Below are 12734 nucleotides of genomic sequence, written 5' to 3'. Positions count from 1 at the left end.
CACACTAGGAACCTCCGATGTGACCTTATTTAGAAGTCGGGTCTTTGTAGATTTAATAAGTGAAGGATTGAGAACATCCTGGATTAGGGCCATAAGTCCGATGACTAGTGTCCTTGGAAGAAGAGGAGAGGACAGAGAGGCAGGAAAGGTGATGCTAAGACAGAGGTGGGGATTGGAGTGATGTGGCCAAAGCCAAGGAATGCTTGGAGCCACCAGACCAAAGAGAGCCCCCCCTGGAAGCTTCAGAGAGAGCACAGCCCTACCAACACCTCCATTTCAGGCTTCTGGCCCACGTTGCTGTGAATGATTACATTTCTATTGTTTTAAACCCCAACTTGGTGGTAATTTGCCAGGGCAGCCCCAGGAAACCAGTGCCAATATTAAGGGACATTGTTTAAAATTCGTAAATGAGTTTCAACTCAGAACATGACCTACTTGCCACCTTTTGGAATTGTGCTATTGCAGGTTCAGGCATCTCCTAAAACCACTCTCAGGCTTAACAATTTGCTGAAAGTGACTCACAGAACTCAGAAAAGCCATTATGGTCATAGTTGTGGTTTATTATAGCAAAAGGAGATGGATCAAAATTCGCAGTGGGAGATGGCTGAGGATGGGGTCTGGGAGAGACCAGGCTGGGAGCATCGTTGTGCAGATGGCATTATCTCTTGTAGCAACTACACATGGCTGCAGGCAGGATGTATTGCCATCCAGAGAAGCTCACCAGAGATGCTTGGTGTCTAGGGTTTCAGCTGGGGACTGGTCATGTAGAAATGACTGGTCATGCTTGGATTGCTGACTTTAGTTCCTAGCCACTCCAGAAATCAAGCTAATACCATGTGGCCCAAAATCACTGTTCTCAGGACATTCCAAGGGCTTTGAAGTCAACTCCTAGAATTTGGAGACAAAGGGTCATCAAACCTTTCCTTGGGGAGGACTAATCCTTTACTAAACAGATGTACATGTGTCCATGAGCCTCATTTCTGGGAACTCCTGGTACATTGTCTTCAGGGTAGGCAGATTCCAGCATGTTGCTAGAATCTGATACCCTGGTTCCTATATCATGGCATGGAGGTGGTCAGTAGAAGTCAAAGGAAAAACACAGAAAAGAAATGTTAAAAATGTGACTGTCAGAAAAGGTGAGCATTAACCTGTCCATTGCCACATGTATATTCCACATATATTGTCACAGTGCTTTGGGAAATGGCACCTGTTTCCTTGTGTGAATCAGACAACATGGGCTTTGTGGTTTGGCTCCTTAACAGGCGCTGTCCATGTATCTGGGAGGGGCCCCCGCTGGCCCAGCAGGTACTGGCAAAACCGAGACCACCAAGGATCTGGCCAAAGCCCTGGGCTTGCTCTGTGTTGTGACCAATTGTGGTGAAGGCATGGATTATAAGGTATGACCTCAGTGTCACTCCTGGTACTGCTACTGGACAGAGAGCAGAACATGGGACATGGTAGGAAGGCATTTCACCCCATACTCTTCCATGAAAAGACATGGAGACAGCTGGAGGAAGAGAGCAGATAAATCTTTCACCCTCGGTCTCAGAGCTTGTGTGTGTCTGCTTGTTAGCAACATGTAGGCTAAACATCGAAAACTGAAGTCCCACCAGAGCCATGTAATATAAATAAGAAAGTAGCAGGTGGAGACCATAGAGAGTGGTGAGGGCCATGGCCAGCTGGTGGGCCAGAGGGAGAGCCATTGCCTAGCTGCGGTTCGCTGTTACTACTTGGGAAAATGAACCCAGTGTTGCTTGATGTTCCAGTATTTCTTTTTTTAAAAAAAAGATAGATTTATTTATTTATTTATTTATTTATTTATTTATTTATTTATTTATTTATTTATTTATTTATGATAGACAGAGAGAGAGAGAGAGAGAGAGAGAGAGAGAGGCAGAGACACAGGAGGAGGAAGAAGCAGGCTCCATGCCGGGAGCCTGACGCGGTACTCGATCCCGGGACTCCAGGATTGCGCCCTGGGCCAAAGGCAGGCGCCGAACCGCTGAGCCACCCAGGGATCCCTGATGTTCCAGTATTTCAAGAGAAGCCAGGATTCTGGAGTTTTTCATAAAATTCCGTAATTTGTAAAGTCCTGTGAATGGGAACTGGCCCAGGAGGGTCCTGGAAGTCTTGCCAGAAAGATCCACCAGTGGGGTGATTGGCTGGCTGCCTCTCTGGCAACCGGATCCACACTCTCTGTTTTAACTTAGGGAACATATCTGTAAATATGTCACTTGTGATTTTAAAGTTAAAAATTGCCCTTGTCCTGACATTTCTTTCACTCTAGGCCATTGGGAAGATTTTCTCTGGCCTTGCCCAGTGTGGGGCTTGGGGCTGCTTTGATGAGTTCAATCGAATCGATGCCTCTGTGCTATCTGTCATCTCATCTCAGATTCAGACGATCCGAAATGCTCTGATTCATCAGCTAACCACGTTCCGGGTGAGCATGAGTGTGAAGCTGGGCCTGATCACACTCTTCAGGGTGGAAACTTTGCTGTGTTCCTTTTGAAACATCAGATGAAGGCTTGACAGATTTTTGCTTTTGAATTGAGGTAGTTGGGTTTCCCAAAATTATCAGCATCTTTGAGAATTAGAGACTGCAGTATTCTAGAACTTCAAACTAATTCCAGACATAGAAGTAGTAGTAGCTATAGACAAGTAAGGCAGTGTTCTCAAGTAAGTAATGTCCAGAGCCCCCTTTAAAGAAAAAAACAAAATTCTTGGTCACTTCCCAAGTTTGAGGGGGAAAAAAAAAGCAACCTTAAAGATGAATGTTCCATTCAATTGAAATGTCTTTCAATAGATAGTATTACACAGACAGAAAATTTTGCCTTCTGCCTCGTGAAGTTAGGGCATTAAAACGAGCTGGATTTTTAAGGTTGTCATCAAAATGAAAAGGCAAATTAGAAAAAAAATTTTGAGCATCACTGATTTCTGCCCATCCAAGATTATATTTGCAGACCCGAGCTGGTAAGTCTGCAGTAAGTTATAGCTGATGATGCTGGATCAGAATTTGGAAAAAAACGATCTTATTACATGATTTAGATAGTCCCAAAGTTGGTTCTGTGACAAAGGGGACCAGAGTGCCTGGGCCATGTCCCTGCACCGGGGTCCCCTGGGATCCTGGCGTGCTCTGATGTACTCCCTACCCCCTGTGTGCCCCACATTCTTGTCACCTTATGCCACTTGCCTTGAGGGCACACTGGGCCCTGTCACAACATTTTTGTCCCTGTCTGCCTAGGATTGTCCTTCCTTCCCTTGTGCCTGAAAAACTCCTCTATATCCTCCAAGGCCCTATAGAGCCTCATCGAGAGGGCTAGTGAGGATTCGCTCGTGGGTCCCTCTGTGCCCCTGGCACCCCACCACTTTTTCTCTTAGACCACAGTGCAGTTCATTGTCAAGAGATTGTGGAAACTAGATACTGTTAAACATTTTCAGGATTCCCATAAAGGCTTTGGATGGATTTTCTTTTAATTGGTTCTCCTGGGCCCCACATGGATATAAGGGAGTGGGTGACGGTGAGCAAGTGAGCAGGCTTGGGAGACAACATAGTGGCCTCCTTCCTCAGGGAGCATCAGCTATCTGCTGGATGGCCCTTTTGTTCCTGAGGCAGGCTGTGCCTCATAAAAATACTGTTTTCTATCTTTTATCTGTCCAGTGGACCGGTAAAAGAAATAAAATGGTGAAATCTTAGAGGAAAAAAAGTTGAGACAGGTGAAAGTTGGCTGTAGGCTAAAGAAATTCAAAACAGGGTAGTTTGTGGGTCCCTGAGGTGCCTGGAGGAATGGAGGCTGGTTTCTGGAAGGATGCTGGGGTGGGTTTCTGTGGGAAGAGTTGGTGCTCGGGTGGGGGTGGTGGAGCTAGAATGGGGGCAGGGACCAGTGACATGAATGAGAATCCACTTTGTGCGGAGCGTCAGACTGGGTGCTGGGGCACAGATCGATTGCCTCATTCAATCACCACAACCTTGCAGAGAAGGAGACTCACTCAGAGAGGGTAGGGAGCCTGTCCAGGCTCACAGAGTGCCCGCATACTCCCCACGCTGCACTCCTTCCCAGCACCTGCTGCTTCTCGAGGTGTGCAGACTCTGGATTTGGATCACAGTTTGGCAGGGGCAAAGCTCATCACCTAGGACCCTTAGGCGAGAACCACAAGGACAACATTTGAGGCCTGGAAACAGACGGGAGTCAAAGGGTGGTGTCTTCCTTGTACCATGAAGATGAACAGCCCCGTGGCTCTCTCTGTCCCTTTCCCTGGTGGTGGGCCTGCTGGCCTCATACCCCATTCTTTCCTGTCGCCCTCCAGTTTGAAGGGCAGGAGATCGCCCTGGACTCGAGGATGGGCATCTTCATCACCATGAACCCGGGCTACGCGGGCCGCACGGAGCTGCCTGAGTCAGTGAAGGCTCTCTTCAGGCCCGTGGTGGTGATCGTGCCTGACCTGCAGCAGATCTGTGAGATCATGCTCTTCTCCGAGGGCTTCCTCTGGGCCAAGGTGATGTCTTGTTGGAGCCCTGCTCAGCCGTCCTGGGACCCCACCCTGCCTCTGCTTTCAGGCTGGGACTTGGGAAGTTTGCATTCTGTGTGGCTTAATTGTGTGTGTGTGTGTGTGTGTGTGTGTGTGTGTGTGTGTGTGTGCGCGCGCTTTGTCTCTCCCTCCTCCTGTCTCTTTTTAAAATTGTTAGTTTTATTTTCAAGTAATCAGACTCAACAAGAAGTGGGAACAATAGAACAGAGTTCCATGTACCCCCTGCCTCCCCTGGTGATGACAATTTATACCCCCAAGGCAGGTTGTCAAAACCGGGACCGGGAGATGGGCATGGTGCTATTATCTCAGGCACAAGCTTTATCTGGATTCCATTAGTTTTTACATCTCCCTGTCTCTGTGGTATGTTTGTTTGTATATAGTTCTAGAACATTTTGTTGTATGTGTGGCATAGCCAGTGCCACAATCAGGATACAGAACTGGGCCATCACCACAAAGAAACTCCTTCCTGTCATCCCCTGGTAACACACCCTCTCCTTGGCCCTAACTCCCAGCAACCACCTCTCATTCTCTAACATGACAGTTGGTCACTTCGAGAATGTTCTGTACTTGGAATCCATACATATGTAACCCTCTGAAATGGACTTCTTTCACTTAGCCTCATACCTTGAGAATATGTGGCTTTAAAACACACACAGACACACACAAAATCTCCTTTATCATATTTTAAAATATGTGTAAAAAGTATGCACCTATGTTTTCCCAGAAGGTTGTGAAAAATGTATTAAATAGCAAGTGCTTTCAACACAAAGGGTTGTGAGGTCTCTTTTCTGTAATTTTTTAAAAAGGCTTTTGCTGCTTGCATGTTGTCTGGATTTTAAACAGGAGTGGTGGGATCTCTGGTTCTTAGTCCTCATGCCATCCTTAGGGAGCAGCAGGCTTTGAATCATTGATGTAGTAGTCAAGATCAGTAGCTACATCAGTAGTCTGTGAGTGGCTGACTCATCTTGAAAAATGAGTTACAGGAGAAGCTTTTTTAATTTAAAGATTTTATTTATTTATTTGAGAGAGACAGAGATTGAGAATGAGAGAGCAAGAGAGAGGGAGAGAGAGAGAGAGGTAGAGCGAGCGCGAGCAGGAGTTGCAGGGGCAGGGCAGAGGGAAAAGGAGAAGCAAACTCTCTCCTCTATCCCAGGACCCTGAGATCATGACCTGAGCCAAAGGCCGATGCTTCCCCTACTGAGCCATCCAGATTCCTCCAGGAGAAGATTTAACATGTTCAGGTCTAAATAAGAAGGAGGCATATTTTTGGAGTGTGGGTGCTATGATTTAAAAAGTTGGATGCGTTTTATTCTTAAGCTAAGGCAGTGAAGATCATCCTCAGCTTTCAAAGACAGTCCTCAAATTTTAGCAAGACTGGCATTCTTTGAAATTAGTTCCTAATTTGTCATCATTGAAAACAAAGGACCCATCCTGGTGTTTCTCTTAGAGGCAAGGGTCTGCTTGTTTATAGAGCAGTTCCATTGAACAATTTTATGTCCATTTTCTTTTTTTTTTTTTTTTTTTTTTTTTTTTTTTTTTTATTTTTTTTTATTTTTTTATTTTTTTTTATTGGTGTTCAATTTACTAACATACAGAATAACACCCAGTGCCCGTCACCCGTTCACTCCCACCCCCCGCCCTCCTCCCCTTCTACCACCCCTAGTTCGTTTCCCAGAGTTAGCAGTCTTTACGTTCTGTCTCCCTTTCTGATATTTCCCACCCATTTCTTCTCCCTTCCCTTATTTTCCCTTTCATTATTATTTATATTCCCCAAATGAATGAGAACATATAATGTTTGTCCTTCTCCGACTGACTTACTTCACTCAGCATAATACCCTCCAGTTCCATCCACGTTGAAGCAAATGGTGGGTATTTGTCATTTCTAATAGCTGAGTAATATTCCACTGTATACATAAACCACATCTTCTTTATCCATTCATCTTTCGTTGGACACCGAGGCTCCTTCCACAGTTTGGCTATCGTGGCCATTGCTGCTAGAAACATCGGGGTGCAGGTGTCCCAGCGTTTCATTGCATTTGTATCTTTGGGGTAAATCCCCAACAGTGCAATTGCTGGGTCGTAGGGCAGGTATATTTTTAACTGTTTGAGGACCCTCCACACAGTTTTCCAGAGTGGCTGCACCAGTTCACATTCCCACCAACAGTGTAAGAGGGTTCCCTTTTCTCCGCATCCTCTCCAACATTTGTTGTTTCCTGCCTTGTTAATTTTCCCCATTCTCACTGGTGTGAGGTAGTATCTCATTGTAGTTTTGATTTGTATTTCCCTGATGGCAAGTGATGCAGAGCATTTTCTCATATGCATGTTGGCCATGTCTATGTCTTCCTCTGTGAGATTTCTGTTCATGTCTTTTGCCCATTTCATGATTGGATTGTTTGTTTCTTTGCTGTTGAGTTTAATAAGTTCTTTATAGATCTTGGAAACTAGCCCTTTATCTGATATGTCATTTGCAAATATCTTCTCCCATTCTGTAGGTTGTCTTTGAGTTTTGTTGACTGTATCCTTTGCTGTGCAAAAGCTTCTTATCTTGATGAAGTCCCAATAGTTCATTTTTGCTTTTGTTTCTTTTGCCTTCGTGGATGTATCTTGCAAGAAGTTACTATGGCCGAGTTCAAAAAGGGTGTTGCCTGTGTTCTCCTCTAGGATTTTGATGGAATCTTGTCTCACATTTAGATCTTTCATCCATTTTGAGTTTATCTTTGTGTATGGTGAAAGAGAGTGGTCTAGTTTCATTCTTCTGCATGTGGATGTCCAATTTTCCCAGCACCATTTATTGAAGAGACTGTCTTTCTTCCAATGGATAGTCTTTCCTCCTTTATCGAATATTAGTTGCCCATAAAGTTCAGGGTCCACTTCTGGATTCTCTATTCTGTTCCACTGATCTATGTGTCTGTTTTTGTGCCAGTACCACACTGTCTTGATGACCACAGCTTTGTAGTACAACCTGAAATCTGGCATTGTGATGCCCCCAGATATGGTTTTCTTTTTTAAAATTCCCCTGGCTATTCGGGGTCTTTTCTGATTCCACACAAATCTTAAAATAATTTGTTCTAACTCTCTGAAGAAAGTCCATGGTATTTTGATAGGGATTGCATTAAACGTGTATATTGCCCTGGGTAACATTGACATTTTCACAATATTAATTCTGCCAATCCATGAGCATGGAATATTTTTCCATCTCTTTGTGTCTTCCTCAATTTCTTTCAGAAGTGTTCTATAGTTTTGAGGGTATAGATCCTTTACATCTTTGGTGAGGTTTATTCCTAGGTATCTTATGCTTTTGGGTGCAATTGTAAATGGGATTGACTCCTTAATTTCTCTTTCTTCAGTCTCATTGTTTGTGTATAGAAATGCCACTGACTTCTGGGCATTGATTTTGTATCCTGCCACGCTACCGAATTGCTGTATGAGTTTCTTTGTAGAATGATGTCCTGTTGCTTTTAGGTCATTCTCTTTCCTTGTTTTTCATTATCTTTGATCACAAAAGACGCTGTCCAAAAAGATGACTGTTCTGTATAAGTTGGCCCGGGAGCAGCTCTCCAAGCAACATCACTATGATTTTGGACTGAGAGCCCTGAAATCCGTATTGGTAATGGCTGGAGAACTGAAGAGAGGCTCTTCTGATCTCAGAGAGGTAGGGGCCATGGACACCGATGTTCTCCAGGTCTTTATCTGGTTCATGTGTACCTAACAAACACTGGGACATGATGATGGACTACAGCATAGTGCTCACAAGAAAGTTTTAGTTTTAGCTGTCACTTCATTTACTTCATTTGGTTGCTGGCCTTAATTGGATCTCTTATTATTTATTAGTAGTATATGCTTTTTTCCCCTAATTTGACTAATTACCATAGGTCAAGTTGAATGTCTTCACAACTCTGATGCTTCAGTGGTAATAATCAATCCATAATTGCAGGATGGTGGGGTGGAGGGGTGGGGATAAACCCAGTTCTCAAGAAAGCATGAGAATGATTTTTTTTGTTTTTGTTTTTCTGCTTTGCAATAAAAGCACAGAACTCACTCCAAAGCAGACTTCTCAGTGCTGCTCTGTGGGCAACAGGCTCACATGTCTAGAGACTGTACTTTCAATGTTTTATGTCTTACATTTTATATGAAATTTCATTTTATATTTCATTAGAGGATTTCTATACTAGTCCCTGGGCTTTTTGGAAATAATCCTTAAAGACATCTGTTTCGTTCTGCCCCAGGATGTGGTGCTGATGAGGGCCCTTCGAGACATGAATCTGCCCAAGTTCGTATTTGAGGATGTCCCTCTTTTCCTTGGTTTGATTTCTGATCTGTTTCCTGGACTAGACTGCTCGCGTGTTCGCTACCCCAATTTTAATGATGCCGTGGAACAGGTGCTGGAGGAGAATGGCTACATTGTCTTACCTGTCCAGGTAAGAATGGTGCAAAATGTGAAAATGAGTTCATAGGCTTCTTCTGGGTTTTTGGTCTTTCCATCTGAAAAAACTAAATGTGGAAAAATACACATAACATTTACCATCTTAACCATTTTTCCCTGATTTTTTTTATTGTGGTAAGGTACACATAACAAATTTTCCCTCATCTTACTCATGTTTAGTATAGTTTATTATATATTGTTACGTTTATCTATATTGTTGTGAAACACATCTCCAGAACCTTTCCATCTTGCAAAACTGACACTCTATCTCCATTAACCAACACCCCCACCCGTCTCACCCCTCCCCCACTTCCTCCCTCCCCCCTCCCCATCCTGAGGCCTGATGCCCACCTGGTACCTACCCTTCTGCTTTCTGTTCTATAAATCTGGCTCCTCTGGGGACATTATGTAAGTGGAATCTTGCGGTGTTTGTCCTTTTGTGACTGGCTTTTTTCATTTAGTGTGTTTCATAGTTTATCCATGTCATAGCAGGTGTCAGAATCACCTTCCTTGTTAAGGCTGAATAATATTCCACTGTACATACATACTACCCTCCAGTTGTTTTTTTTTTTTTAAAGATTTTATTTATTTATTTATTCATGATAATCAGAGAGAGAGAGAGAGAGAGAGAGAGGCAGAGACACAGGCAGAGGGAGAAGCAGACTCCATGCAGGGAGCCCTACGTGGGATTCGATCCCGGGTCTCCAGGATGGCGCCCTGGGCCAAAGGCAGGCGCCAAACCGCTGCGCCACCCAGGGATCCCTGTTTTTGGCATCATGTGATAACTCCAGTATTTTGTTTTGGGGTCCAGCTATCTAATATTCTCTCCCCACCCCACCTTTTTCTTTTTCCAGAGTCACACTTACAAGGAAAATTAAATTAGATGTTATTGATAAAGTGTTGATCATCTGAAGTCTGTAAGGTTGTATATGTTGCCAGAAAGCCATAAATTATGGCCAAAGTGTTCTGCTGAGTGTATAAATGCCTAAAGCTGCACAACCAGGGTGGCCACCTTTGGTTGGGGTATCTCAGGGTATCAGGCTACCCAGAAGCCTCGAGCTGGGGCAGCAGGTACTGGCCGCAGATGAGAGTGCTCTCTGCGCTTTTCCTGACTCTGACATTTTCCTCTGGAGGTGGTTGTTTAAAAAGGGAATGTAAAATGGCATAGCAGCTATGAAAAAACAGTCCGGCAGTTCCCCAAGTAGTTAATCATACAGTTACCACATGCCCCAGCAATTCCACTACTATGTATCTACCTGAGAGAAGTGAGAATATATGTCCATGCAAGAACTTATACACAAATGTTCATAGCACTGTTATTCATAAGAGCCCAAAATAGAATCAATACAAATATTCATCCATGGATGAAAAAACCAGATGAGATCTTGCCACACAGAATAGTATTTGGCCGCAAAAAAGCATGCAGTCCTGACCCACGCTGCAATGTGGATGAACCCTGAAAACATGCGAGTGAGAGTAGCCAGACACAAAGGCCTGCATAGACTGTGTAATTCCATTTACGTCACTCTGTTTCTGTGTGGAGAATGGGGAAAACCATGGAGATAGAAAGCTGATGGGCAGTGCCAGTGTCTGGAGGCAGGGTTGGGAAGAGGTGATTAATGAATACAGAGTTTTTTGGGGAGGATATGGGTCATGAAAATGCTCTAAAATTGAATGGAGTAATTGGTGCACATACTAAAAACCCACTGAATTGCACACTTGAAATGAGTGAAATGTGTGGAATATGAATTACAGCTCAACAAAGCTGTTTAAAAAAAAAAAAAAAAGGTGTGTTTACCCTAGCTGCTAATCTTTGCCCCACAGGTGGATAAAGTGGTTCAGATGTTTGAGACCATGTTAACCCGCCACACGACCATGGTGGTGGGGCCCACAGGAGGGGGCAAGTCTGTGGTCATTAATGCTCTGTGTCAGGCCCAGACCAAGTAAGTATGACCCTGAGGTAGGGCCTGGTTGCCAGGGTGGTTTCCTGGTATGGTTGTTGGTGGTATCACCAAGTCCCCCTTGGTTTCTCAGTTCTTAGGAAGTTAAATTTGTTTTAAAACACTGCTTTGTTTTTAAAAGATTTTATGTATTTATTTAGAGAGAGAGTGGAGGAGGGGCAGAGGGAGAAGGGGAGAGACAATCTCATGAAGACTTGTGCTGAGCATGGACCCTGACATGGGGCTCAATCTCGCGACCCTGAGATCATGACCCTTGCAGAAATCAAGTCAGATGCTTAACCGACTGAGCCACTCAAGTACCCCAGAACTGCATTTTTTTTTAAATTTGTGAAGGCAAAAAGTTCATTCATGTTTGAACTGACATATAGCTACCACAAAGAAGACATTTCAATTCAGGGTGGAATCCAGTTAGAAAGGAACACAAAACGTTTTTAATATGTTAGATGCATGGCCATCAATTATTTTCATGACCCAGTCATTTTCAGAATTGCATACAATACAAAAAGAAAGAAGGGAGGGGACCCATTATTCAGGGTGAAATATTCAGTCCTAAATACTGAAATATGAACACATCAGTGTCCTACGGTAGACTCAGAGCATCTCTACTTGTTTCATTGCTGATTTGCTATTTTAGAAGGCAAAACAATGACCCTTTCGTGCATTAGACTGTGACTAGGTTTATCTGTGAGAGGAGTATTTCACAAACAACCTTATAAGGATATTTTGAAAATTAATTTGTTAAGTTGTATTTTCTTGGTGTTCAGGTTGCTCCTTCAAAGTAAGTCAGGACACTCATCATTATGCAACACTGTTATAGTATCAGAGTGGCCAGAAACAGAGTGTTATCTCACCAAAGACTTTGTTATCAGCAGCCCAGTGGGAGCAATGCTGCTCCAAGGGAAAGGAATCTCACACTCCAGAATACAGGATATTCTGGAGACTTGTGAATTGTAGTGCCTATCCTTAAACTGAAATGGATTTTCTGACTTCTCACTTTTCTCTTAAGCAAGAACTAGATTCCAGAAAGACTTTACTGCATGTTAACAAAAATCTAAATCAAGCTTTATAATCTTTGTGACTTTAATATTTCTAGATAGTCTATAAAATCTGCTGAGTAAGTGACTGTCACTTTTTCTTATTTCTTATGTTTCTTATGAGAAAACCAATGGACAGTGGCTTACTGATTTTAAGTGGGTTATGCCTTGGCCATCTTGCCTTTTATTCTTTAATTAATTTATTGTTAAATAATTGATAGAACTATTATATACATATGCATATATATGCATGCACCATTATTTTTATTTACTTATTCAGTTAATCATGAACTGCTGTTTGTGTGAAGTCTGGTTTTCTGCAGATGAATTAATTCCATAGTGTTGCAGGAGTTTGCAGGCATGAAGGGTGGCAAATGCCCTGTGTACACAATTTATAAAGTCAGCAACACAAAGTGGATATCCTGTAAATATGAGGATTGAATATTAGTAGTCCAAGTGTGTTATGTTTTCTTGGATAACTATGATCTCTTATATACTAGTTATGAAATATTTACATAAATTGTTGTAGGCATGAATATGTAGCTTAGTTTCTCGATGCCCTCAAAAGGCAAAGCTGTGCTTTCAGTTCAGCTGAAAGCACACTTGTGTTGGGGCCACATTTTTGGTGAAACATGGTTTCCTTGCATTTAGTGTAAACCATTAACAGTAAGCAGGAAGCCCACAGGAGAGTTTGTGTGGGTTGCATTTTAAATTCTGGATTGGATCCAAAACATCGAATCCTCACATAGGTGGTGCAGACTGTTTTCCTAATGCATTTAGGCCACCTGG

General features: G+C 43.1%; 1 protein-coding gene across 4 annotated transcripts in view; it reads left to right on the top strand.

Annotated features, from left to right (window-relative positions):
* The window catches only part of DNAH10 (dynein axonemal heavy chain 10), a 135863-nt gene that overhangs the window by 62629 nt on the left and 60500 nt on the right, over nt 1-12734 (top strand). For all 4 annotated transcript variants that reach the window (XM_072802309.1, XM_072802305.1, XM_072802306.1 and 1 more), the window contains 6 exons: nt 1263-1397; nt 2288-2440; nt 4306-4494; nt 8033-8179; nt 8754-8945; nt 10775-10893. In XM_072802309.1, the coding sequence (XP_072658410.1) occupies nt 1263-1397; nt 2288-2440; nt 4306-4494; nt 8033-8179; nt 8754-8945; nt 10775-10893 (935 nt within the window). The remainder of the gene's footprint in view (nt 1-1262; nt 1398-2287; nt 2441-4305; nt 4495-8032; nt 8180-8753; nt 8946-10774; nt 10894-12734) is intronic.

Source organism: Canis lupus, chromosome 27 (genome assembly GCF_048164855.1).
Source record: "Canis lupus baileyi chromosome 27, mCanLup2.hap1, whole genome shotgun sequence".
Lineage (NCBI taxonomy): Eukaryota > Metazoa > Chordata > Mammalia > Carnivora > Canidae > Canis > Canis lupus.
The sequence above is the reverse complement of the archived record's forward strand: the minus strand, read 5'-3'. Positions and strand labels throughout refer to the sequence as shown.